Source organism: Vipera ursinii, assembly GCF_947247035.1.
Source record: "Vipera ursinii genome assembly, chromosome: Z".
NCBI lineage: Eukaryota > Metazoa > Chordata > Lepidosauria > Squamata > Viperidae > Vipera > Vipera ursinii.
In genome coordinates, this window is record NC_139517.1 from 10251985 (window position 1) to 10272613 (window position 20629).

At 45.8% G+C, this 20629-nt stretch overlaps 2 protein-coding genes across 2 annotated transcripts in view; one reads left to right on the top strand and one right to left on the bottom strand.

The window, feature by feature from the left end:
- The window catches only part of LPCAT4 (lysophosphatidylcholine acyltransferase 4), a 36945-nt gene extending 28079 nt beyond the window's left edge, over positions 1–8866 (bottom strand). The window contains exon 1 of the mRNA XM_083377844.1: positions 8566–8866. Coding sequence (XP_083233970.1) covers positions 8566–8673 — 108 coding nt within the window. The 5' untranslated portion in view covers positions 8674–8866. The remainder of the gene's footprint in view (positions 1–8565) is intronic.
- Positions 1–20629, top strand: part of LOC310649375 (uncharacterized protein) — a 403049-nt gene that overhangs the window by 179645 nt on the left and 202775 nt on the right. The gene's annotated exons all lie outside the window — the stretch shown is intronic.

Here is a 20629-nt window from a genome sequence, read left to right on the forward strand (position 1 = left end):
CTTGGGTCACAGCAACAGTCATAAATATGAACACAGTTGTCGAGCATCTGAATTTTGATCACATGATCTGTTGTGATTCAGGGTCAGCCTGTGGGTTCGGCAGTTGGGTCGGACGACTCAGAGGAGGAGGAGGGGGGTGTTGAAGACCTTGCTGAGGGGGTTGAAGATCTTGCTGATGAGAGCCCTCAGCCAGGCCCCTCCCACTTGGTCACCACGGAGACCCAGCTGTGTGAGCCTGACAACGTGGATGAAGATGACCCACAGCTGGCCCTGTTCAAGGACGCCCAATGCAGGAGGCAGTCAATTAGGAGTAAACAGAGGAAGGCAATGGGGCTCCTCGGAAGGAGGCAGAGAGAAGCCACGCCCTGAACTCTATATAAGGGGAATGTGTGGGAGGGCTGGTTTGCTGAGGGCAACCGCTTGGATAGTTCCTGTTTCTTAAAGCTCCTGTTTCTTGGTTCGTGTCTTGTTTGTTTTTGTAGCTATAAATTTGGCAGGCGTAATTCCAGCCTCTTGCCTTCTTGTAAAAGGGGTTGTCCCTGCCTTTTCTGCAGGGCCGGTAGCAGGCTGGTACAGAACATGATCATGGGGATGCTGCAGAGATCATAACTATGAAAAAGGTCCATGAGCCACATTTTTCAGTGCCATTGTCACTAAACAAGCTGTTGTAAATTGAGGACTACATGCACGTTCAAGCAATGCACGTAGTTTAACTGTACATGGGAAAGACCTTACAAGACAGAACAAACAGATGCCGCCTAGGGAATGGTCAGATAAGAGAGGCATAGCCCTCAGCTGGACAGTGGATGGAGTAAGAAGCTCAGAAGGGACCCCCTCTCGTTTCTTGAATTGTACAGGTAGTCCTCGATTTACAACAGTTCATTTAGTGACTGTTAGAAGTTACAACGGCACTGAAAAAAAGTGACTTATGACCTTTTTGCACCCTCTTTGTAGCATCCCCATGATCACATGATCAAAATTCGAACGCTTGCCAACTGGCTTCTACGTATGACAGTTGCAGTGTACCCTTTTGCAACCTTCTGACAAGCAAGGGGAAGACAGATTCACTTAAGAGCCGTGCTAACAGCTTAACAACCACTGTGATTCATTTAACAACTGTGATAAGAAAGGTCGTAAAATGGAGTATGACTCAGTTCCTTGCTTATTAAGTTTGGGCTTAGTTGTGGTCATCGAGGACTACTTGTAAAAAGAGACGGGAATGAAAAGTGTATTTTCAGACTTGCAAAACTGTGTTAAAAGCAGTTTTACAATAAAGTGATGAGGATGTTGTTATCAGTTTAGTCGTGTTCGACTCTTGGCGATTCTATGAGCCAGATCTCCCCACACATTCCAGTCTTGCACTACTATACAATTATTATTATTACTAATTTTATTTATATACCGCCCTTCTCCCGAAGGACTCAGGGCGGTGAACAGGGCAGATGTACAAAATACAAAAAATACAAAAGTTAAAAAGAATTAAACATAATGCCCGAGGTAAAAAACAATAAATACAGATATTAAGAACAATAAAATACCCAACCCACCCCCCATCAGGCCAAGCCGGCTTTGTTCAAACAAATGCGTTTTCAGATCGCGTCGGAAGTGTAATTATTAAATAAAGTGTAATTATTTTATCTGGTTGTATTTCTTGTCTGGTTTACCTGGTAAGGCTGCCACTTAATCAACACAGATAAAATTCTAGTGGTTACACTCCCACGCGCTAGATTTTTATTAACCTTATTATGTTTCGTGGCTTAGCGAAAACCCTGACCAAAATATTACGGTCCAGAAAATGCATGAAATAGTTCAGCAGATTAAGAAAATGAGTTGATAGATTTCTAAGCTCTTTCTGTGACCCAGAGAATCTGAGAACTTCCTGTTGATATGTGATTGTAAATGAGATCTGTTTTTTACATTTCCACTCATCTATCCCAAACTGGTTGTGGTTGCCTAGGCAACGTATTGTGTGCATTCCGATTGTTTTTAATAAACGGTGGGAAAGAAATCTTTAAACAGCGTTAACAACAATTTTGATCCAACAGATTTTGCACGCCGTGAATCAAATTTCACCGTGATTTATGCCATTCACACGATGGTATTACTGTGCAAATGATATCAGTGGACACAAATGATGTCATCTGTATCATTTGCCATGATTTGACATTGTCTTTGATTTAATGGACAGTCACAAATATTGGAACTTCCTTCCCCCCTCTCCAATTGGTCTGTGTTTCTGTGCATATACAGTAGTCCTCGACTTATGAGCCCAATTAAACCCAAAATTCCCATGGCTATGTGAGACAGATAAGAGAATTTTGCCCCATTTTACAATTTTTTCTGGCCACAGTTGTTAAGTGAATCACTGCGGTTGTTAAGTTAATAACATGGTTGTCAAGTGTTACGATTCCAATTTCCCCATTGATTTTGCTTGTCAGAAGGTCACAAAAAGAGTTCACATGACCCTGGGACACTGGAACCGTCATAAATATGAGTCAGTCACAAAGTGTCTGAATTTTGATCACATGACCATGGGGATGTCGCAATGGTCATAAGTGTGAAAAATGACCATAAGTCACTCTTTTCAGTGCTGTTGTAATGTTGAACGGTCACTAAATGAATTGTTGTAAGTCAATGTTGAAAACTGATCAAAGAGAGAAGCAACCTGAAATTAAGGAAAAACTTACAGTGAGGACAATTTACCAGTGGAACAGCTTGCCTCCAGAAATCATGGGTGCTCCATCACTGGAGATTTTTAAGAAGAGACTAGACAGTCACTTGTCTGAGATGGTATAGGTCATGGGTGTCAAACTCAATTTCATTGAGGGCCTCATCAGCATCATGGTTGCCCTCAGGGGGCCGGGTGGGTATGGCCAGGGTGGGTGTGGCCTACTGGGTGGGCGTGGCTAGAGTGCTTATGGCCTACTGGGTGGATGTGGCCAGCTCTACATCGTTCCCATCAAGGGTGCCTATGGGGGCCTGGGCAGGAGTGGGACAGATCTGAGGGTCTCTGGCAGAAGGGGGGGTCTCTGGGCCAGGGCCAATGCAGTGGGGGCCGTTCCCTCACTGTTGCCAGGATGGCTTCGCGGGCCGCATGAAACCACTTCGTGGGCCATATCCGGCCCCCGGGCCTTGTGTTTGACATGTCTGTTCTATTCTATTCTATTCTATTCTATTCTATTCTATTCTATTCTATTCTATTCTATTCTATTCTATTCTATTCTATTCTATTCTATTCTATTCTATTCTATTCTATTATGTACTTACACCTGCACACACACATATCTATGCATAATTCTAAAAGGGATTTATGCAGCAGTATCACACTGAACTACGATGGGGACCTCTTCGGAAATCCTAAAGATGTAGGCTAGATTAGGAATTTTTTTTTAAAAAGATCCTGGAAGAAAGCAACAGCAAATCACGTCCATAATGCTGTGAAGAGCTTGAGTTGATCAAAATTGTATTTCTCATAAAGCTATGGAAGGTTAGAGCTGCTTTGCAGAAGACTGGGAAATAGTAGATTGGTAGGTTGCAATAAGAAGTTAAAAAAATAAGACTATGATTTGTCCCTAAACAGGTAGTCCTCAACTTATGACCACAACTGAACCCAAAATGTACATTTGGTAAGTGGGTTTTGCCTGATTTTACGACCTTTCTCACCACAGTTGTTAAGTGAATCACTGCAGGTGTTACATTAGTAACATGGTTGTTAAGTGAATCTGGCTTCCCCATGGACCTTGCTCGTCAGAAGGTCTCAAAAGGGATCACATGACCCTAGGACACTGCGACCGTCATAAATATGAACCAATCGCAAAAGTGTCTGAATTTTGATCATGTGACCATAGGAATGCTGCAACAGTCGTAAGTGTGAAAAAACAGTCGTAAGTCACTTTTTTCAGTGCCATTGTAACATTGAATGGTCACTAAATGAACTGTTGTAAGTTGAGGACTACCAGTGGTTACATGAAGAAGTGGACAAATACCATCCAATCTCTAACTTTCCCTTTTGGGTGAAGCCTGTTTAGTAAGTGATGGAGCGGCAGCTACACAAGTTACTCTCGGCTTACTACTTTCATTTAGTGACCGCCCAAAGTTACAATGCCATGGGAAAAAGTGACTTATGACCACCGTTTCAGCATCCCCATGGTCACCGTGATCAAAATTTGGAGACTTGGCAACTGGCTCATACGGTTGCAGAGTCCCAAGATCACCTAAATCACCTTTTGGCACCTTTCGACAAGCTAAGTCAGAGGTGTCAAACTCAATTTCATTGAGGGCCGCATCAGCATTGCGGTTGCCCTCAGGGGGCTGGTGGGTATGGCCAGGGTGGGCGTGGCCTACTGGGTGGGCATGGCTAGAGTACGTATGGACTACTGGGTGGGCGTGGCCAGCTCTACATCGTTCGCATCAAGGGTGCCTATGGGGGCCTGGGCAGGAGTGGGACAGATCTGAGGGTCTCTGGCAGAAGGAGGGTCTCTGGGCCAGGGCCAAGGCAGTGGGGGCCGTTCCCTCCCTGTTTCCAGGATGGCTTCGCGGGCCACATGAAACCACTTCACGAGCTGGATCCGGGCCCCGGGCCTTGTGTTTGACATGTCTGAGCTAAGTCAATAGGAAAGCCAGATTCATTTCACAACCACATTACTAACTGGACATATTTATTTATTTATTTTATTTTAATTCCATTTGCAGTGATTCACTTAACAGCTGTGGCGAGAATGGTCACAAAAGGGAGCAAAACTCACTTAATAACTGTCTTGCTTAGCAGCAGAAATTTGGGGCTCAGCTGCAGGGATCAGAAATCATATTGATTGCAGTCATGGGTGGTGAACGAGGCTAGGAGGGAGATGGATCGAAGTTTTACTTCTCTCAATTTGTCTGAAATGAAAGGAGGGGGCGTGTCAATCTCGGCAAAGGCTCTGCTGTAGATCACAGACAAGGGGGACAGATGGGCAGCAAAAGGCAAGCAGTTGGAAAGAAACAGCAGGAAAAAAGGAGAGCAAAATTGAAGGAGATAAAAATAAAAAAAACAACCCCCCCCCCTCTTGTTGCAACGTATACAATCATTCTGCAAATAAATCAAGAGCAGGAGTTTCATTCTCTCTGAAGAGAGTACATCAGACATGTCAAACACAAGGCCCGGGGGCCGGATCCGGCCCGCGAAGTGGTTTCATGTGGCCCACAAAGCCATCCTGGAAACAGTGAGGGAACGGCCCCCACTGCCTTGGCCCTGGCCCAGAGACCCTCCTTCTGCCAGAGACCCTCAGATCTGTCCCACTCCTGCCCAGGCCCCCATAGGCACCCTTGATGCGAACGATGTAGAGCTGGCCACGCCCACCCAGTAGGCCATACGCACTCTAGCCACGCCCACCCAGTAGGCCACGCCCTCCCTGGCCATACCCACCCGGCCCCCTGAGGGCAACCGCAATGCTGATGCGGCCCTCAGTGAAATTGAGTTTGACACCCCTGGAGTACATTGTCTATTTCTTCTGGGTTAAAAGTTGCAATTGTTCAATCTCTCTGGAGATTCTCAGTCATCCGTGTCATGAATTCATGGTTGTCCCAAAGGTGCTTTTTTCCCCAGAGGCAACTGGACTTTTTTTTTGTTTTTCTTTGAAGACGTTTGGCTTCTCATCTGAGGAACTTCTTCAGCTCTGAAGAATGGGGGGGGGGGGGGAGAGAGAGATGGGTGGGATGGATCCAGCCAGAGCTGAAGAAGCTTCTTGGATGAGAAGCCAAACATCTTCAAAGAAAAACAAGGAAATCCAGTTGCCTCTGGGAAAAACTGCAATTGTTCAGAATACAATAAACTCCGGGCATTCTGTTAAACTAGAAGGAAAGTGTTGCTTGTGCTCTTCAGGAATTTAAAGGATTTTAAGGATTTGTTCATAGATAAGAAATGAGATATGGGAAGAAAAGATGATTTGTTGTATCTTAAGTCAAGGCGATAAGTTACTAAACTTGTTTATACTTGTCTAGAAGGGAAAGTCATTTCTTTCTATACCTAGTTCTTTTTCTTTGCAATATTCTTATTTTTTCTCTTTCTTTTTCTTTCTGATATTTTCTGCACCTTCTATTTTTTTTTTGTTTTTATCTTTGAAACTGGAATTCTTAACAAAATCACGACTTAAAAAGCAGAAACGCCGATGCAGAGATAGCTTGCTTTCCTGTTTGCTTCTAACTCACTCTCCTATCCTTGAACTGTAACAACCAGGGCTTTTTTTCTCATAGAACGCTCAGAACGGAGTTCCGGCACCTTTTTTGGATGGAACCTTGTAGGGTAGGCAAGGCGGGTTGTATGACATGTGTGAGCTCCGGCACCTTTTTCTTTTACAAAAAAAGCACCGGTAACAACCTTCTAAAATGGGAGCCGCCACTGAGAGGCCTCGGTGCTCTCTGAACTTGGCTGTTAGCATTCACATTCTAGCTGCATTTCAAAATGAAAATGAAAGCAGCTTTTTCATTTTCTGCAAAAGATAATAAGCTTAATGCTCTCTCTCTCTCTCTCTGAAGCTCTTAAATTAAACAGACACTGAAAACAACTGATTTTTTAACGTTGGAAACAGTGCCTAGCTTTGGCTAACACAGACCGATGCACTGAATTAATTCATTTACTGGGTTCTTACCCTCCTGCTGCTCTAAAACACAAGCCAATGAATCGGGCAGTTCTTTTCAAACAAAACAAAACAAAGCAACTAAGGTTCAGCCTAGTGGCAGAACCACTACCTCAGGATCTAAATAGTCAGATGTGTGGTGGGTGATAAGGATAAACAAGAATATTCAGCCCCAGAGGGATGAAGCAGATTGGTAGGGAAAAGGGGGAAAGCTGAGTAGTTAAAACAAAAAACCAACACAGAATTATTTTATGGCAGGGTTCAGGGTGATGAAAATTGCACAGAGGGAGAATTTTTATAGATCCTGGAGGCTGCTTTTCAGCCTGGGAGTGAAAAAAGGAGCTGTCAGCTCCATTTTGTGACTGACCAAAGAAAGCGAGCAGGCCGGCGGCAAAAGCATGTTTAATCGTTTAATAAAGAACAGTAAGGAGGAAAAGCAAGGCCTGTCATCTATAGGCTATCAGGCTCTGCTTGCAGACTGGGAGAGAGAAACGAAAGTGGAGGGGGTTCTAACAGGAACCCCCCACCCTCCTTTATGCTACATTTCCCAGGGCCCTGTTTTCGCTCTGCGCTACCGCATGGCTAAAGCAATTGCTGAAGGAGACATAGGGCAGAGGGAGGGGAGGGGATCTTCCCCCCTTCTCCACCCCCCCCCATCCTGTTTGAGGCCAAGTGGAGCGGTCCAGATTGTAGCCCCTCTGGCCTTCCCACACAAAGGCATTTTCAAGATCCTCCCATTAGGATCCCTATATATCCTTTTCATCCCTGCAACTAGCGTGTTTTTGTGTGAGTGGCTGGGTAGCGGATGTTTGCAGTTGCCTGCTGAAAAATCCTCCAGGTTGGGTGGACAGGACAAGGGAGCCTATAGTTCAACACATCTGGAAGGTTTGGGTTTGGGAAGAGGGGGTTGGTTGGGATTTGGGAGGGTGGGGGGAGACTGCATAATCACCCACAATGCACCGCAGCAGCATCTCAACCCCCCCCTCCCACCTCCAAAGATTCAGCCCCTCCTGAACACCAAAAAACATCCAGTTCTTCGTGGCGCCCGGGAAGAGGGGGCTTTGCAAGACTCCCCCCCCTCTTCCAAAAGCTTCCCACGCTCCGCCCCCCCACAAGGAGAACTTTTCAGCCTCGAAATTGTTGCACCCAAGCAAGCCGCTCTCTCTTCAACATCATCATCATTGGTTCACATAGTGTGGTGGGATGGAGGGTTTGTTGTCACTGTGTGTCGGGGGGGGGGGGGAGAGAGCACAGGGGGAGGCTCAGCTAATCTCAAGTACACATGTTGTACTTTGACAATAAAGGTTTATTTATCTTGGGGGGGAGGGGGCAAGGGGTACCACTTGATATGAAGTGCCACCCCCCTCCGATTTTCTCATCGGTGAACCACCAAAACCTCTTTCCACCACTCAGCTTTCCGGAAGTCCATGCAAAGAAAACTTCTGCCTTAGCAGAATCGCGACACACACCCCCCCCACCCCCACCCCCCCCAAAAAAGAAAGAAGTTAGCGTTTGAAGCAAAACCCTTGCCAGGACCCCGTTCATTCTAACCCCTTTCCCTGCAGGCTGGCTGGAATAATAAAGACCCTCCTTTTTTCCGAGTTGGAGGATCGTCGCCCCCCACCCCACCCCACCGCTTCCCCCTGCCTTGCGGGGATATCGGATCATCCCAGCCGGCGCGCCGGCAGATCTAGATCTCCATCCTTTCAGGTGATCCGCTGGCTGGGATCCCTCCCCCCGGCTTGGATCGCAAGGGAAATCGCGATCCCCAAGGGGCGTGAGCGATGGAGCGAGAAGCTGCGAGAAGCAACCGTCCGGGATCCGCGGCCAGGCCAAACCCAGCTAAGCCAGCGCGCCCTTCCCTTCCCTTCCCTCCAGCCGCCTCGGTCCCAAGCCCAGCCCCTACCGAGAACCCAGTCCTCAGCTTCTCCGCCGCCCGGCTAGAGCTTACCTGGACTTGCTGGCGGCGGCTGAGCCTCGGCTGGTGGACGAAGGGATTGGGGGCGGCCGCGGCCGGCTCGTCCTCCTCCGGGGCCCCCCGGTTCGAGCCGCCCTCCATAGCCGGATCCCCCTTCCAGCCTGGGATGCGTCCCCAAGGCCGGAGCCCGGGGCCTGGTCGGGGAAGAGGACGGAGGATGGCGAGACGGAGGGAGCGCGCGGCGGGAGGGACACCCTGGCACCGGAGCGCGGCGGCGGCGGCGGCGGCTGGAGGGAGCCAGGATGCTAAGGAGGGGGCGGGGCTCGGCGCGGTCGTCCCGGCGACGGACTGGCTGGGGGAGGGACTTTCGCTTTGGAGGGACCGGATGGAGGAGAGGAGGAGGAGGCGGCGGCGGCGGAGGAGGAGAAGCGGGCTCGGCATCCCTGAGCAGCGCTCCGTCCGTCCGTCCGCCCGTCCCTCCATCTTTAAATTGCTTTAAGAAGAAATGTCCCGACGGTTAGAACAATGAATCAGTGGAACAACCTGCCTCCAAAAGTTGTGAATGCGCCAACGCTGGAAGTTTTTTTTAAAGAAGAGACTGGACAACCACTTATCTGAAATGATATAGGGTTTTCCTGCTTGAGAAAGGGGTTGGACTAGAAGACCTCCAAAGGTCTCTTCGGACTCGGGTTATTCTATTGCATTCGTCCACCCAGCTCTCCGTGAGCTTCCCTTTCTCCACTAGTGGGGAAGCAAGTAGGAACCATGGAAAGCAGGAGGAAGCGAAGTTGCACAAGGCCACCGCTGCCCAAATGATCTGGAAGGCACCAAAGTCAAGAGCCTTCCTTCCTTCCTTCCTTCCTTCCTTCCTTCCTTCCTTCCTTCCTTCCTTCCTTCCTTCCTTCCTTCCTTCCTTTCTTCTTTCTTTCTTCTTTCTTTCTTTCTTTCTTTCTTTCTTTCTTTCTTTCTTTCTTTCTTTCTTTCTTTCTTCCTTCCTTCCTTCCTTCTTTCTTCTTCCTTCCTTCCTTCCTTCCTTCCTTCCTTTCTTTCTCTTTCTTTCTTTCTTCTTTCTTTCTTTCTTCCTTCCTTCCTTCCTTCCTTCTTTCTTTCTTTTTTCTCTTTCTTTCTTTCTTTCTTTCTTTCTTTCTTTCTTTCTTCCTTCCTTCCTTCCTTCCTTTTTCTTTCTTTCTTTCTTTCTTTCTTTCTTTCTTTCTTTCTTTCTTTCTTTCTTTCTTCTTCCTTCCTTCCTTCCTTCCTTCCTTCCTCCTTCCTTCCTTCCTTCCTTCTTTCTTTCTTTCTTTCTTTCTTTCTTTCTTTCTTTCTTTCTTTCTTTCTTTCTTTCTTTCTTTCTTTCTCCCTCCCTCCCTCCCTTCCTTCCCCCATCCCTTTTGCCTCTCGCCTTCTCTGCTGGCCTGCAACCCTTCCCCTCCAGTCCCCTTTGTGCTATATGAAGAGCCAGTTTGTTTGAGAAATGGCCCATCTTTTCTGGGTTTGGCACTGCTTGGATGGATAGGAGACCCCTAGGAAATGCCGCAGGGCAATGTGTAGGCTTAACAGAGAGCTAAAGAAATGCCCAAAGGCAGTAATAACATGCGACACCTGCACTGTTCTCAAAACATCTTCGTGGAGTCACATTCAGCTCAAAGGCATCTGTAGGAGAGAAGAGAACAAAACCTAAGCTAAATTTCAATAAACAGTAATTAAAATTAAATGAGCTTCCTTTTGAAAACCAGTATAGTGTGGTGTAGTTGCTAAGAATGGCAGCAATTTGAAGCATCAGGCTTGAAACTTCCATTTGTGAAGTTCATGAGTGAGTTTGGCTCATCCATTCTCGGCTTGACCCACCTCACAGGGCTGCTGTTGTTCTGGGATAAAAATAGAGAAAGCCTCACTGTGAACATTCAGACACACGTTAGGATGAAACTGTAGTGATTAATGTAATAGTTTCCCTTTTTTGGCCACTTTCAGAATTTGTTTGTTCCTGTTTGGTGGAAGGAAGTGCAGAGACCCAGTTCTCCATCTCAGTTGTCCTATTTAGAAAAGGAGGGATTAACCAACGGCCTCGGTGAGTCAGGAAATTCCTATATCTCAAATTTCAGCCTTCTACTATCCCTATCTCCAACTGCGGTCAGCACCACAAATATTTACAGTAACAATTTCCACATTGCTGTGAAAACCTGGAGCTAGAATACACCTACTGTGTGTGAGAGGCAGGTAGGACACCAACACAATGAGTCTCACCTGGCAGAACTGAGGAAAAATGCCTAATCTCGATCTGTAAGGTAAAGGTAAAGGTTCCCCCGCACATGCGTGCTAGTCATTTCTGACTCTAGGGGCCGATGCTCATCTCCGTTTCAAAGCCCAAGAGCCAGCTCTTGTCCGAGGACGTCTCCGTGGTCATGTGGCCGGCATGACTAGATGCCAAAGGTGCACGGAATGCTGTTACCTTCCCACCGTGGTGGTCCCTATTTTTCTACTTGCATTTTTTTACGTGCTTTCGAACTGCTAGGTTGGCAGAAGCTGGGACGGGTAACAGGCGCTCACTCTGCTACGCGGCACTCGGGGTTCGACCCGCCAAACTGCCGACCTTCTGATCGACAAGCTCAGCGACCTAACCCACTGAGCCACTGCGTCCACTCGATCTGTACCCGAATCCAATTTCATTTCAACTGGGTAACTGTCAACATGTTAAATCAAGTCTGGTTGAAAAATCCTAGGGAATTCCTGGAAGCTTGACATTCTGACCAATCAGCCACCAGTGGACAGGTAGAGATAAATGCAGTCTCTAAATGTTTATAAGATGTATCCCAGTGTGTCTCAATCCTAGCAACCTGAAGATGTCTAGACTTCAACACCCAGAATTCCAGACTGGCGGGGGAATTCTGGAAGTTGAAGTCCTGAGACTGAAAAATCCTGATAGAACCACACGTGGAGGAAGGAAAACACCAGAGAATGTAGCAACCAACAGTTAAGGTGAAACCAATATCAAATAAACAACCAGGGAAGAAACAGTAGTCTAATCAAAGAACTCTCAAGGAAGATAAAAAGTATTTTATCGTTAGCCCTTTCCAACTGGAACTAGTGGTCATCTGCACCAGCAAAAGAAAGCAATAATAAACAGGCTTATCGTTACGTGCTTGGCAATAAATGACCTGTCCCTTGTCTGAATGTGCTACCAAGAGAATAAATGAGGGACTTGCATATTGTAAATTGTGCAGCTTAAAGGAATGGATGAAGAGGCTGTTACTAAAAGGACAGAAGTAACGTAAGAAGGACAGAGGTGACATTCCATCCATGCTTCCTTCAGCCTTTCAGTTTACATCAGCAGGAAAATAGTTTTGTAACAAGGAAGGGTGTACCCTATAAAACTTTCACACTGCCAGTCGCAATCAAGGGGGCTGGACTAGAAGGCCTCCAGGGTCCCTTCCAAGCTCTATTCTATTCTAAGGTCTCTGTCCCAAGGGATTTAGCAGTTTTTAGAAAAGACTTAAAAATGGCAGAAGGCAACAAGAGGATGTTAAAAAAAAAAGAAAGAAAGAAAAAGAAATAACATTCCGCTGACTAAGAAAGCATGTTACACAGAAGCTTGATACGCCTCTCCATACACAAATTATGACTATGGTCTATTGCACAATCAGTCAGACTAGATCTGGTATTTTTGTCTGCCTATTGAGTCCTTCCCAAGGATCTGGGTTATTAATTTTTAAAAAAAAAAAACCAATAACCCAATCCCAGTTCTGTCGATAAATTATTTTAGAGATGGGATATTTCCACTGTTTTAAAGCTCATTTTTAAATCCCCGCCTTCAGAAATTTTCCAAGATGAAACATTTTTTAGATTTTTAATACCACAGAGATGAATGATCGATTGGTCTACAGGCGTTAGCTTGGAACTGACTAATGCAGGGGTGTCAAACTCAATTTCATTGAGGGCCGCATCAGCATTGCGGTTGCCCTCAAGGGGCTGGGTGGGTAATGGCCAGGGTGGGCATGTTCTACTGGGTGGGCGTGGCTAGAGTGCGTATGGCCTACTGGGTGGGCGTGGCCAGCTCTACATCGTTCGCATCAAGGGTGCCTATGGGGGCCTGGGCAGGAGTGGGGCAGATCTGGGGGTCTCTGGTAGAAGGAGGGTCTCTGAGCCAGGGCCAAGGCAGTGGGGGCCGGTCCCTCACTGTTTCCAGGATGGCTTCGTGGGCCACATGAAACCACTTCGCGGGCCGGATCCGGCCGCCGGGCCTTGTGTTTGACATGTCTGGACTAATGCATGGTCATTTATAATTTTGACCAACATGAGTGTCTTTCATAATTGCTTGTCAGTTAGAATAACAGAGTTGGAAGGGACCTTGGAGAACTACTAGTCCAGGGGTCCCCAGACTGTGGGCCATGGCTCAGTACTGCGCCACGGGATAGGCTGGCCAGTGTGCAGTCACTTGTGCTAGCACAGCAGCCAGGTGCAAAAACGGGCCACCGCTGCCATGCCTCGGTGTGTGAAAAGGACACCAACACTACCGCACCTTGAGGTGCGAAAATGGGCCACCACCGCAGTGCCTTGAGGTGCAAAAACGGGACACCGGGAGCATGTCTCAGGGTGTGAAAATAGGCCGCCTCTGGTGCGTTTTGGGGTGCAAAAATGGGCCACTGCTGGTGCGCCTTGGGGCAGGAAAATGGGCCGCCGCCACTGTGCCTCACGGCACAAAAATGGCATGCTACCGCTGCCACGCCCTGGGGCACAAAAATGGGACGACGACGATGATGCACCTCGGGGTGCAAAAACGGGATGCCGCCATGCCTCAGGGTGCGAAAATGGTTCACTGCTGCCGCCGTGCCTCAGGGCGTGAAAATAGGACACTGCCAGTGCATCTTGCGGTGTGAAAATGGACTGCTGCCAGTGCACCTCAGGGCGTGAAAACTGGACACCAATGACGCACCTCAGGGCGCAAAAATGGGCCGCCGACATCGAGTCTCAGGGCACGAAAATGGGATGCTGACACGCCTCAGGGTGCGAAAATGGGACACTGCCAGTGCATCTCAGGGTGTGAAAACAGACCGCTGCCAGTGTGCCTCAGGGTGTGAAAACAGGACGCCAACGCTGCACCTCAGGATGCAAAAATGGGCCTCCGACACTGTGCCTCAGGGCACAAAAATGGGACACTGATGCCATACCTCGGGGCATGAAAACAGGATTCCACCACCGTTGTGCCTCAGGCCATGAAAACAGGCTGCCAACGCTGTGCCTTGGGGAGTGAAAACAGGATCCTGCCGCCACTGTGCCTCATGCCATGAAAATGGGCTACCGCCACTGCACTGTGGGGTGCAGAAACAAGGCGCTGTGGCACACAAGAACAGGGCAGGGCTAGTATGACACGGGTGCTAGCCCCAACCAATTTACGGTGTGTGCGTGCTTGTGGCCCCAGGCACACGCATGTAAATTATTTTCCTCCTCCCTTTTCCTGTTGTCCACCAACTGACAAAGGTTTGTGACATCTGTTCTAGACCAACCCCCCTGCTTGGTTAGGAAACCATACACCATTTCAGACAGATGGCGGTCCAGTCTCTTCTTAAAAATTTCCAATTTTGTAACATTCACAACTTCTGGAGGCAGGTTGTTCCATTGATTAATAGTTCTAACTGTCAGGAAATTTCTTAGTTCTAGGTTGCTTCTCTCCTTGTCAATCTTTCTTTTACCAGCTGGGTCCTTTCTGAAAGAATAAAATTCAGGTTTACTCCATGTTTTTATCCTGGAAGTTTGAATTGGCATTTTTTTTGGACAAACGGAGGTGAGTTGTGGTTGCTTGATTATTTAATGAAAGATAATTGGCATGTGATCAAAAGCAAAATCTTGTGCCTCACACAAAGAGTCATAAATATTGCCAAATCATATCCTGTCCTTTTGGGAACACCCAATTGTCAGCCTCAAAAAATGGTTCCACGTGATTCACCTTTTCTGAGTTAGGCAGAGCTTCCCTTGAAGTCCCATAAAGGATCTGGATGAGATGAAATATTTGCAACAATGGGTTTTTAAGTTATAATGTGCACAGTTCAATAATAACATTTGGCTGACTATGCAACTAACCAACCACAAGAATAGCAATAATATCTGCAAGACATACCACTTGCTGGGAAACAAGAACTGGTGGGACCACAAAATAGACAGAATAATAGAAAATGGAGAAATTAAAGCACTCTGGGACTTTAGAGTATCAGTAGTAAGTACCTGCCGTAGAACACCCCAGACTTAACAATTGTTGATAAGTGAAACAAAAAAGTCTGGACAGTGGATGTGGCAGTGCCTGGAGACAGCAGAAGAAAAGAGAGAGAACTGGGGGGGAAAAATCACAAAATACAAAGACCTGCAGATAAAAATAAAATGACTGTGGCAAAAAATAATAATAATCAAAGATCATACCAATAGTAGTAAGGTCCTTGGGTGCAATCCCAAAACATCTAAAGTACCACTTGAACACTTATTATTTGAATTTTTTCCCCGCCTGTATTACTTGATAAGTAACTCAAGGTGAGAAACATATATAATACTCCTTCCTCCTTTTATTTTCCTCACAACAACAACCTAGTGAGGTGGGTTCAGCTGAGAGAGAGTGACTGGACCAAAGTCACCCAAGCTGGTTTTGATGCATAAGGTGGGACTAGAATTCAGTCTCCAGGTTTTTAGCCCAATACCTTAACCATTATACCAAACTGGTGTAGCAGCTTCTTTCTATTTCTTTCTTTCTTTCTTTCTTTCTTTCTTTCTTTCTTTCTTTCTTTCTTTCTTTCTTTCTTTCTTTCTTTCTTTCTTTCTCTTTCTCTTTCTCTTTCCCTCCTTCCCTCCCTTTCTTCCATCCATCCTTCCTTTCCTTCCTCGGCTCTCTTTATTCTGTAGTTGAGATAGATAGATAGATAGATAGATAGATAGATAGATAGATAGATAGGTAGAGTGGTGGGATTCAGATATGTGAACAACCGGTTCTGTGTGTGGATGCCACTTCCAGAAATCCATTCTGGGCCTGGGCAACAAAAAAATTAGCTACCAGTTCTCCCAAACTGGTGAGAACTGGCTGAATCCCACCACTGGATCGGTAGATAGCTAGCTAGCTAGCTAGCTAGCTAGCTAGATAGATAGATAGATAGATAGATAGATAGATAGATAGATAGATAGATAGATAGATAGATGATAGAGGTGGGGCTGAGGCATACGTCCCATCATGCTCTCCCTAATGAAGATAGGAAATAGGAGATTTATCTTCAAGAAAATATTCAACCACAATAATTGTGCGGATAAAAGAAATCAACCATGTCTGCCTAAGGCAGGCATGTCAAACTTGCGTCGTCATGTGACATCATGCAACATATCACAACTTTTTCCCCATTGCCGGCAATGGGGTGGGCGCAGTTTCAGTATGATGCATCCGGCCCATGGGCCAGCAGTTTGACATGCCTGGCCTAAGGGGAAGATGTAGTGACCCAAGCTCCACACTGCTACATCACATGTGTCTCCGAAAGGGGCGGAGCTTGCCACCAGAGGCTGCAATGGTGGTGTCCTCATTCCAATGAAAGTTGCGAGCGTTTTCTGAGGCTGCAGAGGCTTCTGTTTTACGACTTGCAAAAAACATATGGAATAAGATCATGCAGCAAACAGGGTTCTGGCTCTGAGGCAACGTGGGATGGAGTGATAATTTTTGCATTGCTCCGAGCCTCTGAGCAGTCCTGGGGTAAAATTTGATAGTGTCATGTCACCACTGTTTGACCTGCTTATTACAAAATTACGTTTGTATTTGCAAGGAAGTGTCATACTTAAAGCCCTGTAATTTCTAAGGGTGGGGCTGTAGCAAGTGTTGTTTAATTTTTTAAACTAATTTCTAGATGCAGTCTTCTAGTTCCTCCTTTTCTCAGATCCTCTTCATTAATCCACTGTGTCAACGCTGCTAACATCGAATGTCATTTGAAGAGCTCATCTGTCGGAAATTTGACACATTGTTTCTCAACCTTGGCAACTTGAAGATGTGTGGACTTCAACTCCCGGAATTCCTCAGGCTGCTAGAGAATTCTGGGAGATGAAGTCCACACACCTTCAAGTCATCAAGGTTGAGAAACACTGCTGGGTTCATATTGACAGACCCTATTCTTTGGGCATAATGACGTAACTAATTACCGGACATGTAATTTTTCCCTTGGGTTTTTTTCCCCCCTGACTGGGGTAAGGAAAGATTACAATCTTCAATAAGAGTGGCAATTTTAAGATTACAAACTTTGTTAGGGACTCCTGCCAAAGTCTGTGTTCATATCCCGTACATAGATACTGTATATCTGTAACTTTCTGTACCAGTTGTAAGTCACTTTTTCCAGTGCCACTGAAACTTCGAACAAATGGTCGTAAGTCAAGAACTACCTGTGCTTCTTCCTCTTTCTTCCCCGTTCTCTTGATCTCTTCACTCCCCAAGCAGTTGTTTGATAATCTAATTTCGTTCCTTTATTGAAGTGTTAATACTACTTTGTACTGCCTTCATAAGACTATACTTGGAATACTGCATCCAGTTTTGGTCACCATGATATAAAAAGATGTTGAGAATCTAGAAAGAGAGCAGAGAGGAGCAACAAAGATGATTAGGGGACTGGAGGCTAAAACATATGAAGAATGGTTGATGGAATTGGGTGTGTTGAGTTTAATGAAAATAAGGACTAGGGGTGGCATATTAGCAGTGTTCCAATATCTCAGGGGCTGCCATAAAGAAGAGGGAGTCAAGCTATTCTCCAGAACACCTGAGGGCAGGACAAGAAGCAATGGATGGAAACTAATCAAGGAGAGAAGCAACCTAGAACTGAGGAGAAATTTTCTGACAGAACAATTAATTAGTAGAATAGCCTTCAGAAGTTGTGGGTGATCCAACCCTGAAGGTTTTTAAGAACAGATAGAGTAACCACTTGTCTGAAATGGTATAGGGATTCCTGCTTGAGCAGGGGGATAGACTAGAAGACCTCCAAGGTCCCTTCCAACTCTGTTATTCTGTTCCTCTATAATCATATTTTTATACAGTATTTGTTTATTTAACATGCCACCATAGTGCACTTTTTTACTGGCTGACATCCCAACTTTGCCAGAATTAAAAGGCTCAGTTGCAAGCAGCAGTTACAGCAACACTAGCACATGTTAAGAAAGAGCTATGTTAATTATAATGTTAAGCACAATAACAATGACACTATAAGAATTTGCGGGCAGCCCTGCAGCTTATAAGTGTCTGTTCTGGCACTACATCAAATAATCTAAAACCCACGGGCTTAATGGCTGTGAACTGAGAAGAATTTGTTGTTGCAAATCCAGGAAAAGCGGCTATTTCTTAAGAAATTCCATTCTAATAGAGCACGGAAACACATTTTCGAAGACAAAGAATGTCCTGCATATTTTAACAATTCTATTTGCAGTTTAGAACAAACCCCAGTGTTGAATGTCCGGAAGAATACATGTCCATCCACCCGCTATTTATAGCTGAGCATTTGGCTTTTATTTATGTGCCTGCAAAATAAGCTGTGTTTTCAATGAAAATCCCAAGTGTTAACAAAGTGATGAATCTCCCTTACTATTTCTGTATGTATCTACTACACACTTATAGGTAGTCCTTGATTGAGGACCTTAACTGAGCACTCAGTTTCTGTCACTAAGCAAGCCATTTGTTAAGCAACTTTCTCCCCATTTTACAACCTTCCTTGAGGCCTTGTTAAGCGAATCCCTGCAGCTGTTAAATTAGTAATACAATTGTTAGTGAATCTGGCTTCTTCATTGATTTTGCTTGTCAGAAGGTTACAAAAGGTGTGCACACATGACCCCAGGATGCTGCAACCATCATAAATATAAGTCAGTTGCCAAGTGCCTGAATTTTGATCATGTGACCGCAAGGATCTGCAACAGTCATAAGTATGAAAAATGGTCATAAGTAATTTGCTTCAGTGCCGTCGTAACTTCGAAGGATCACTAAATGAAGTGTTTTAAGTCCAGGACTACCTGTATTTAATTACTTGTTTGATTTATGGCTTGCCATTCTTTCAAAGAAGTTGAACTCAGGATTCAAAAACACTCTCTACTCTCTACTCCTGTTTTCCCCACAACAACCCTGTGAGGTTGGTTGGTCTGAGAGAATGTGTGGACTGAATCAACCAAGGAGCTCCAGAACTCAAGATGGGCCTGAACTGGTGTGTCTGAAGTCTATCACAACTCCATGCTAACTCTATAAATATTGGAATTCTGAAATTCTAGATTTTGAAGTTGCTTAAGATTCTTTCCAAGCAAGTGAACCTGTGGCTGTGCCAATATTGGCGAACTACAATACCTAGCAGCCCCAGCAATCCAGGTTAACTGTGTGGTACTCTAGTTAGGTGGCATCTTTCTGCATTTCTAAGGTCTTTGAGAACAGTGAGGGATATGGCAATAATGGAAGATGTCAACAGAGTGGGTGCGGTCAAGCATGTTCTGTCCTTCACCACATCTTCAGAAATGACAGCCAGAATTCTCCAACCCTTAGGAATAGCAGTAGCCCACAAACCCACAGCCACACTCTGCCAGGAAGCAAAGACAAGATACAGAAGGATAAAAGAAACAATTTACTCTACAAAACAAACTGTAATGATTGCAACCAACTCTACGTGGGACAAACATTGCGTCAATTAAAGACCAGGATCCACGAACACCAGCTGACAGTCAAATGCCACGAACCCAAATCCTTAATCTTTACACACATCGACACCAAAACACCAGTTCAATTGGAGCAACATAAAAATAATTGGCTATGTTACCACCTGCCGCGTTTGTTAGTTCATCAAAACCTGGCATCACAGAAGCAATTCATTCAACAGACACATCAATCTACAACCAGCCTAAAAACCCCTCAGGATCCAAATCAACCACACAGACAACCAGAGACAGCACAGACCCTCAACCAACCCACGCAAGCCCTGTCCCCCCACCAGCAGTTCACATTCCAATGACCCTGACCTGAGGTAACCTCCATCACAAGACACATCACAAGCCCCTGACTTGACATACCCACACCTTTATAAACAGAACACTGAGACTGACATCTCCTAAACCAGGGGTACCCAACCTGTGGGCGCGGCCCACTTGGCCACAGAACAGGCTGGCCAGTGCATGTACATGTGTGCATACACTCATCCCCACTTGTGCTAGCACCGCCACCGCTACGCAAACAGGGCACCATGTGGGGAAAACGGGGAGCCATGCGGGGAAAACAGGGTGAAAATGGGGTGCCATGTGGGGAAAAAGAGGCACCATGCAGGGAAAATGGGGCACTGCATGGGGAAAATGGGGCGCTGCATGGGCGACATGGGGCAAAAACAGGGCACCATGCAGGGAAAATGGGGTGGTGCTAGCGAGTGTCAGGTGGATGCTAGCAGCTTCCTGATTGCGTCACGTGTGCTCATGGCCCCCATTTGTGTATGTCTGCACATGTGTGTAAAATGCTTTCCCCTCCCTTTCCCTCCAGTCTGCCAACCAAGAAAGGTTGGAGACCTCTATCCTAAATGCTACTGAAGATGTTACCTAGCCTGGTAATAAAACATTCAGTAAGCAACCCACAAGCTTGGAGAATGAACCTTCACCCTCACATCTTTAGAATTTGAGGAGAAACTCATGCCTGGAATGTACAAATCTAATTGATCACCAGAAGGCAGAAAAATCATATCAAACTCCCAGTGTATAAGAAAAAGGTGCCGGAACTCACACATGTCATACAACCCGCCTTGCCTACCCTACAAGGTTCCATCCAAAAAAGGTGCCGGAACTCCGTTCTGAGCGTTCTCTGAGAAAAAAAGCCCTGCGAACTCCAAAGCCTTGCTGCCATCTTGGGATAAGTCATAGTTTTGCGAGGATGTGGAGCCCTTTGGAACTTGCCAATCCAGGTACTCCTCTAATTATAACCATTTAATAACTGTTCAAAGTTATAATGACACTGGGGGAAAAAAGTGACTTATGACCGGTTCTTGTACTTATGACCATTACAATTACATTACAATTACATTACCATTACGTGGTCACATGATTAAAAATCAGGTGCTTGGCAACCAGCATACATTTACAATGGTTGCAGGATCAT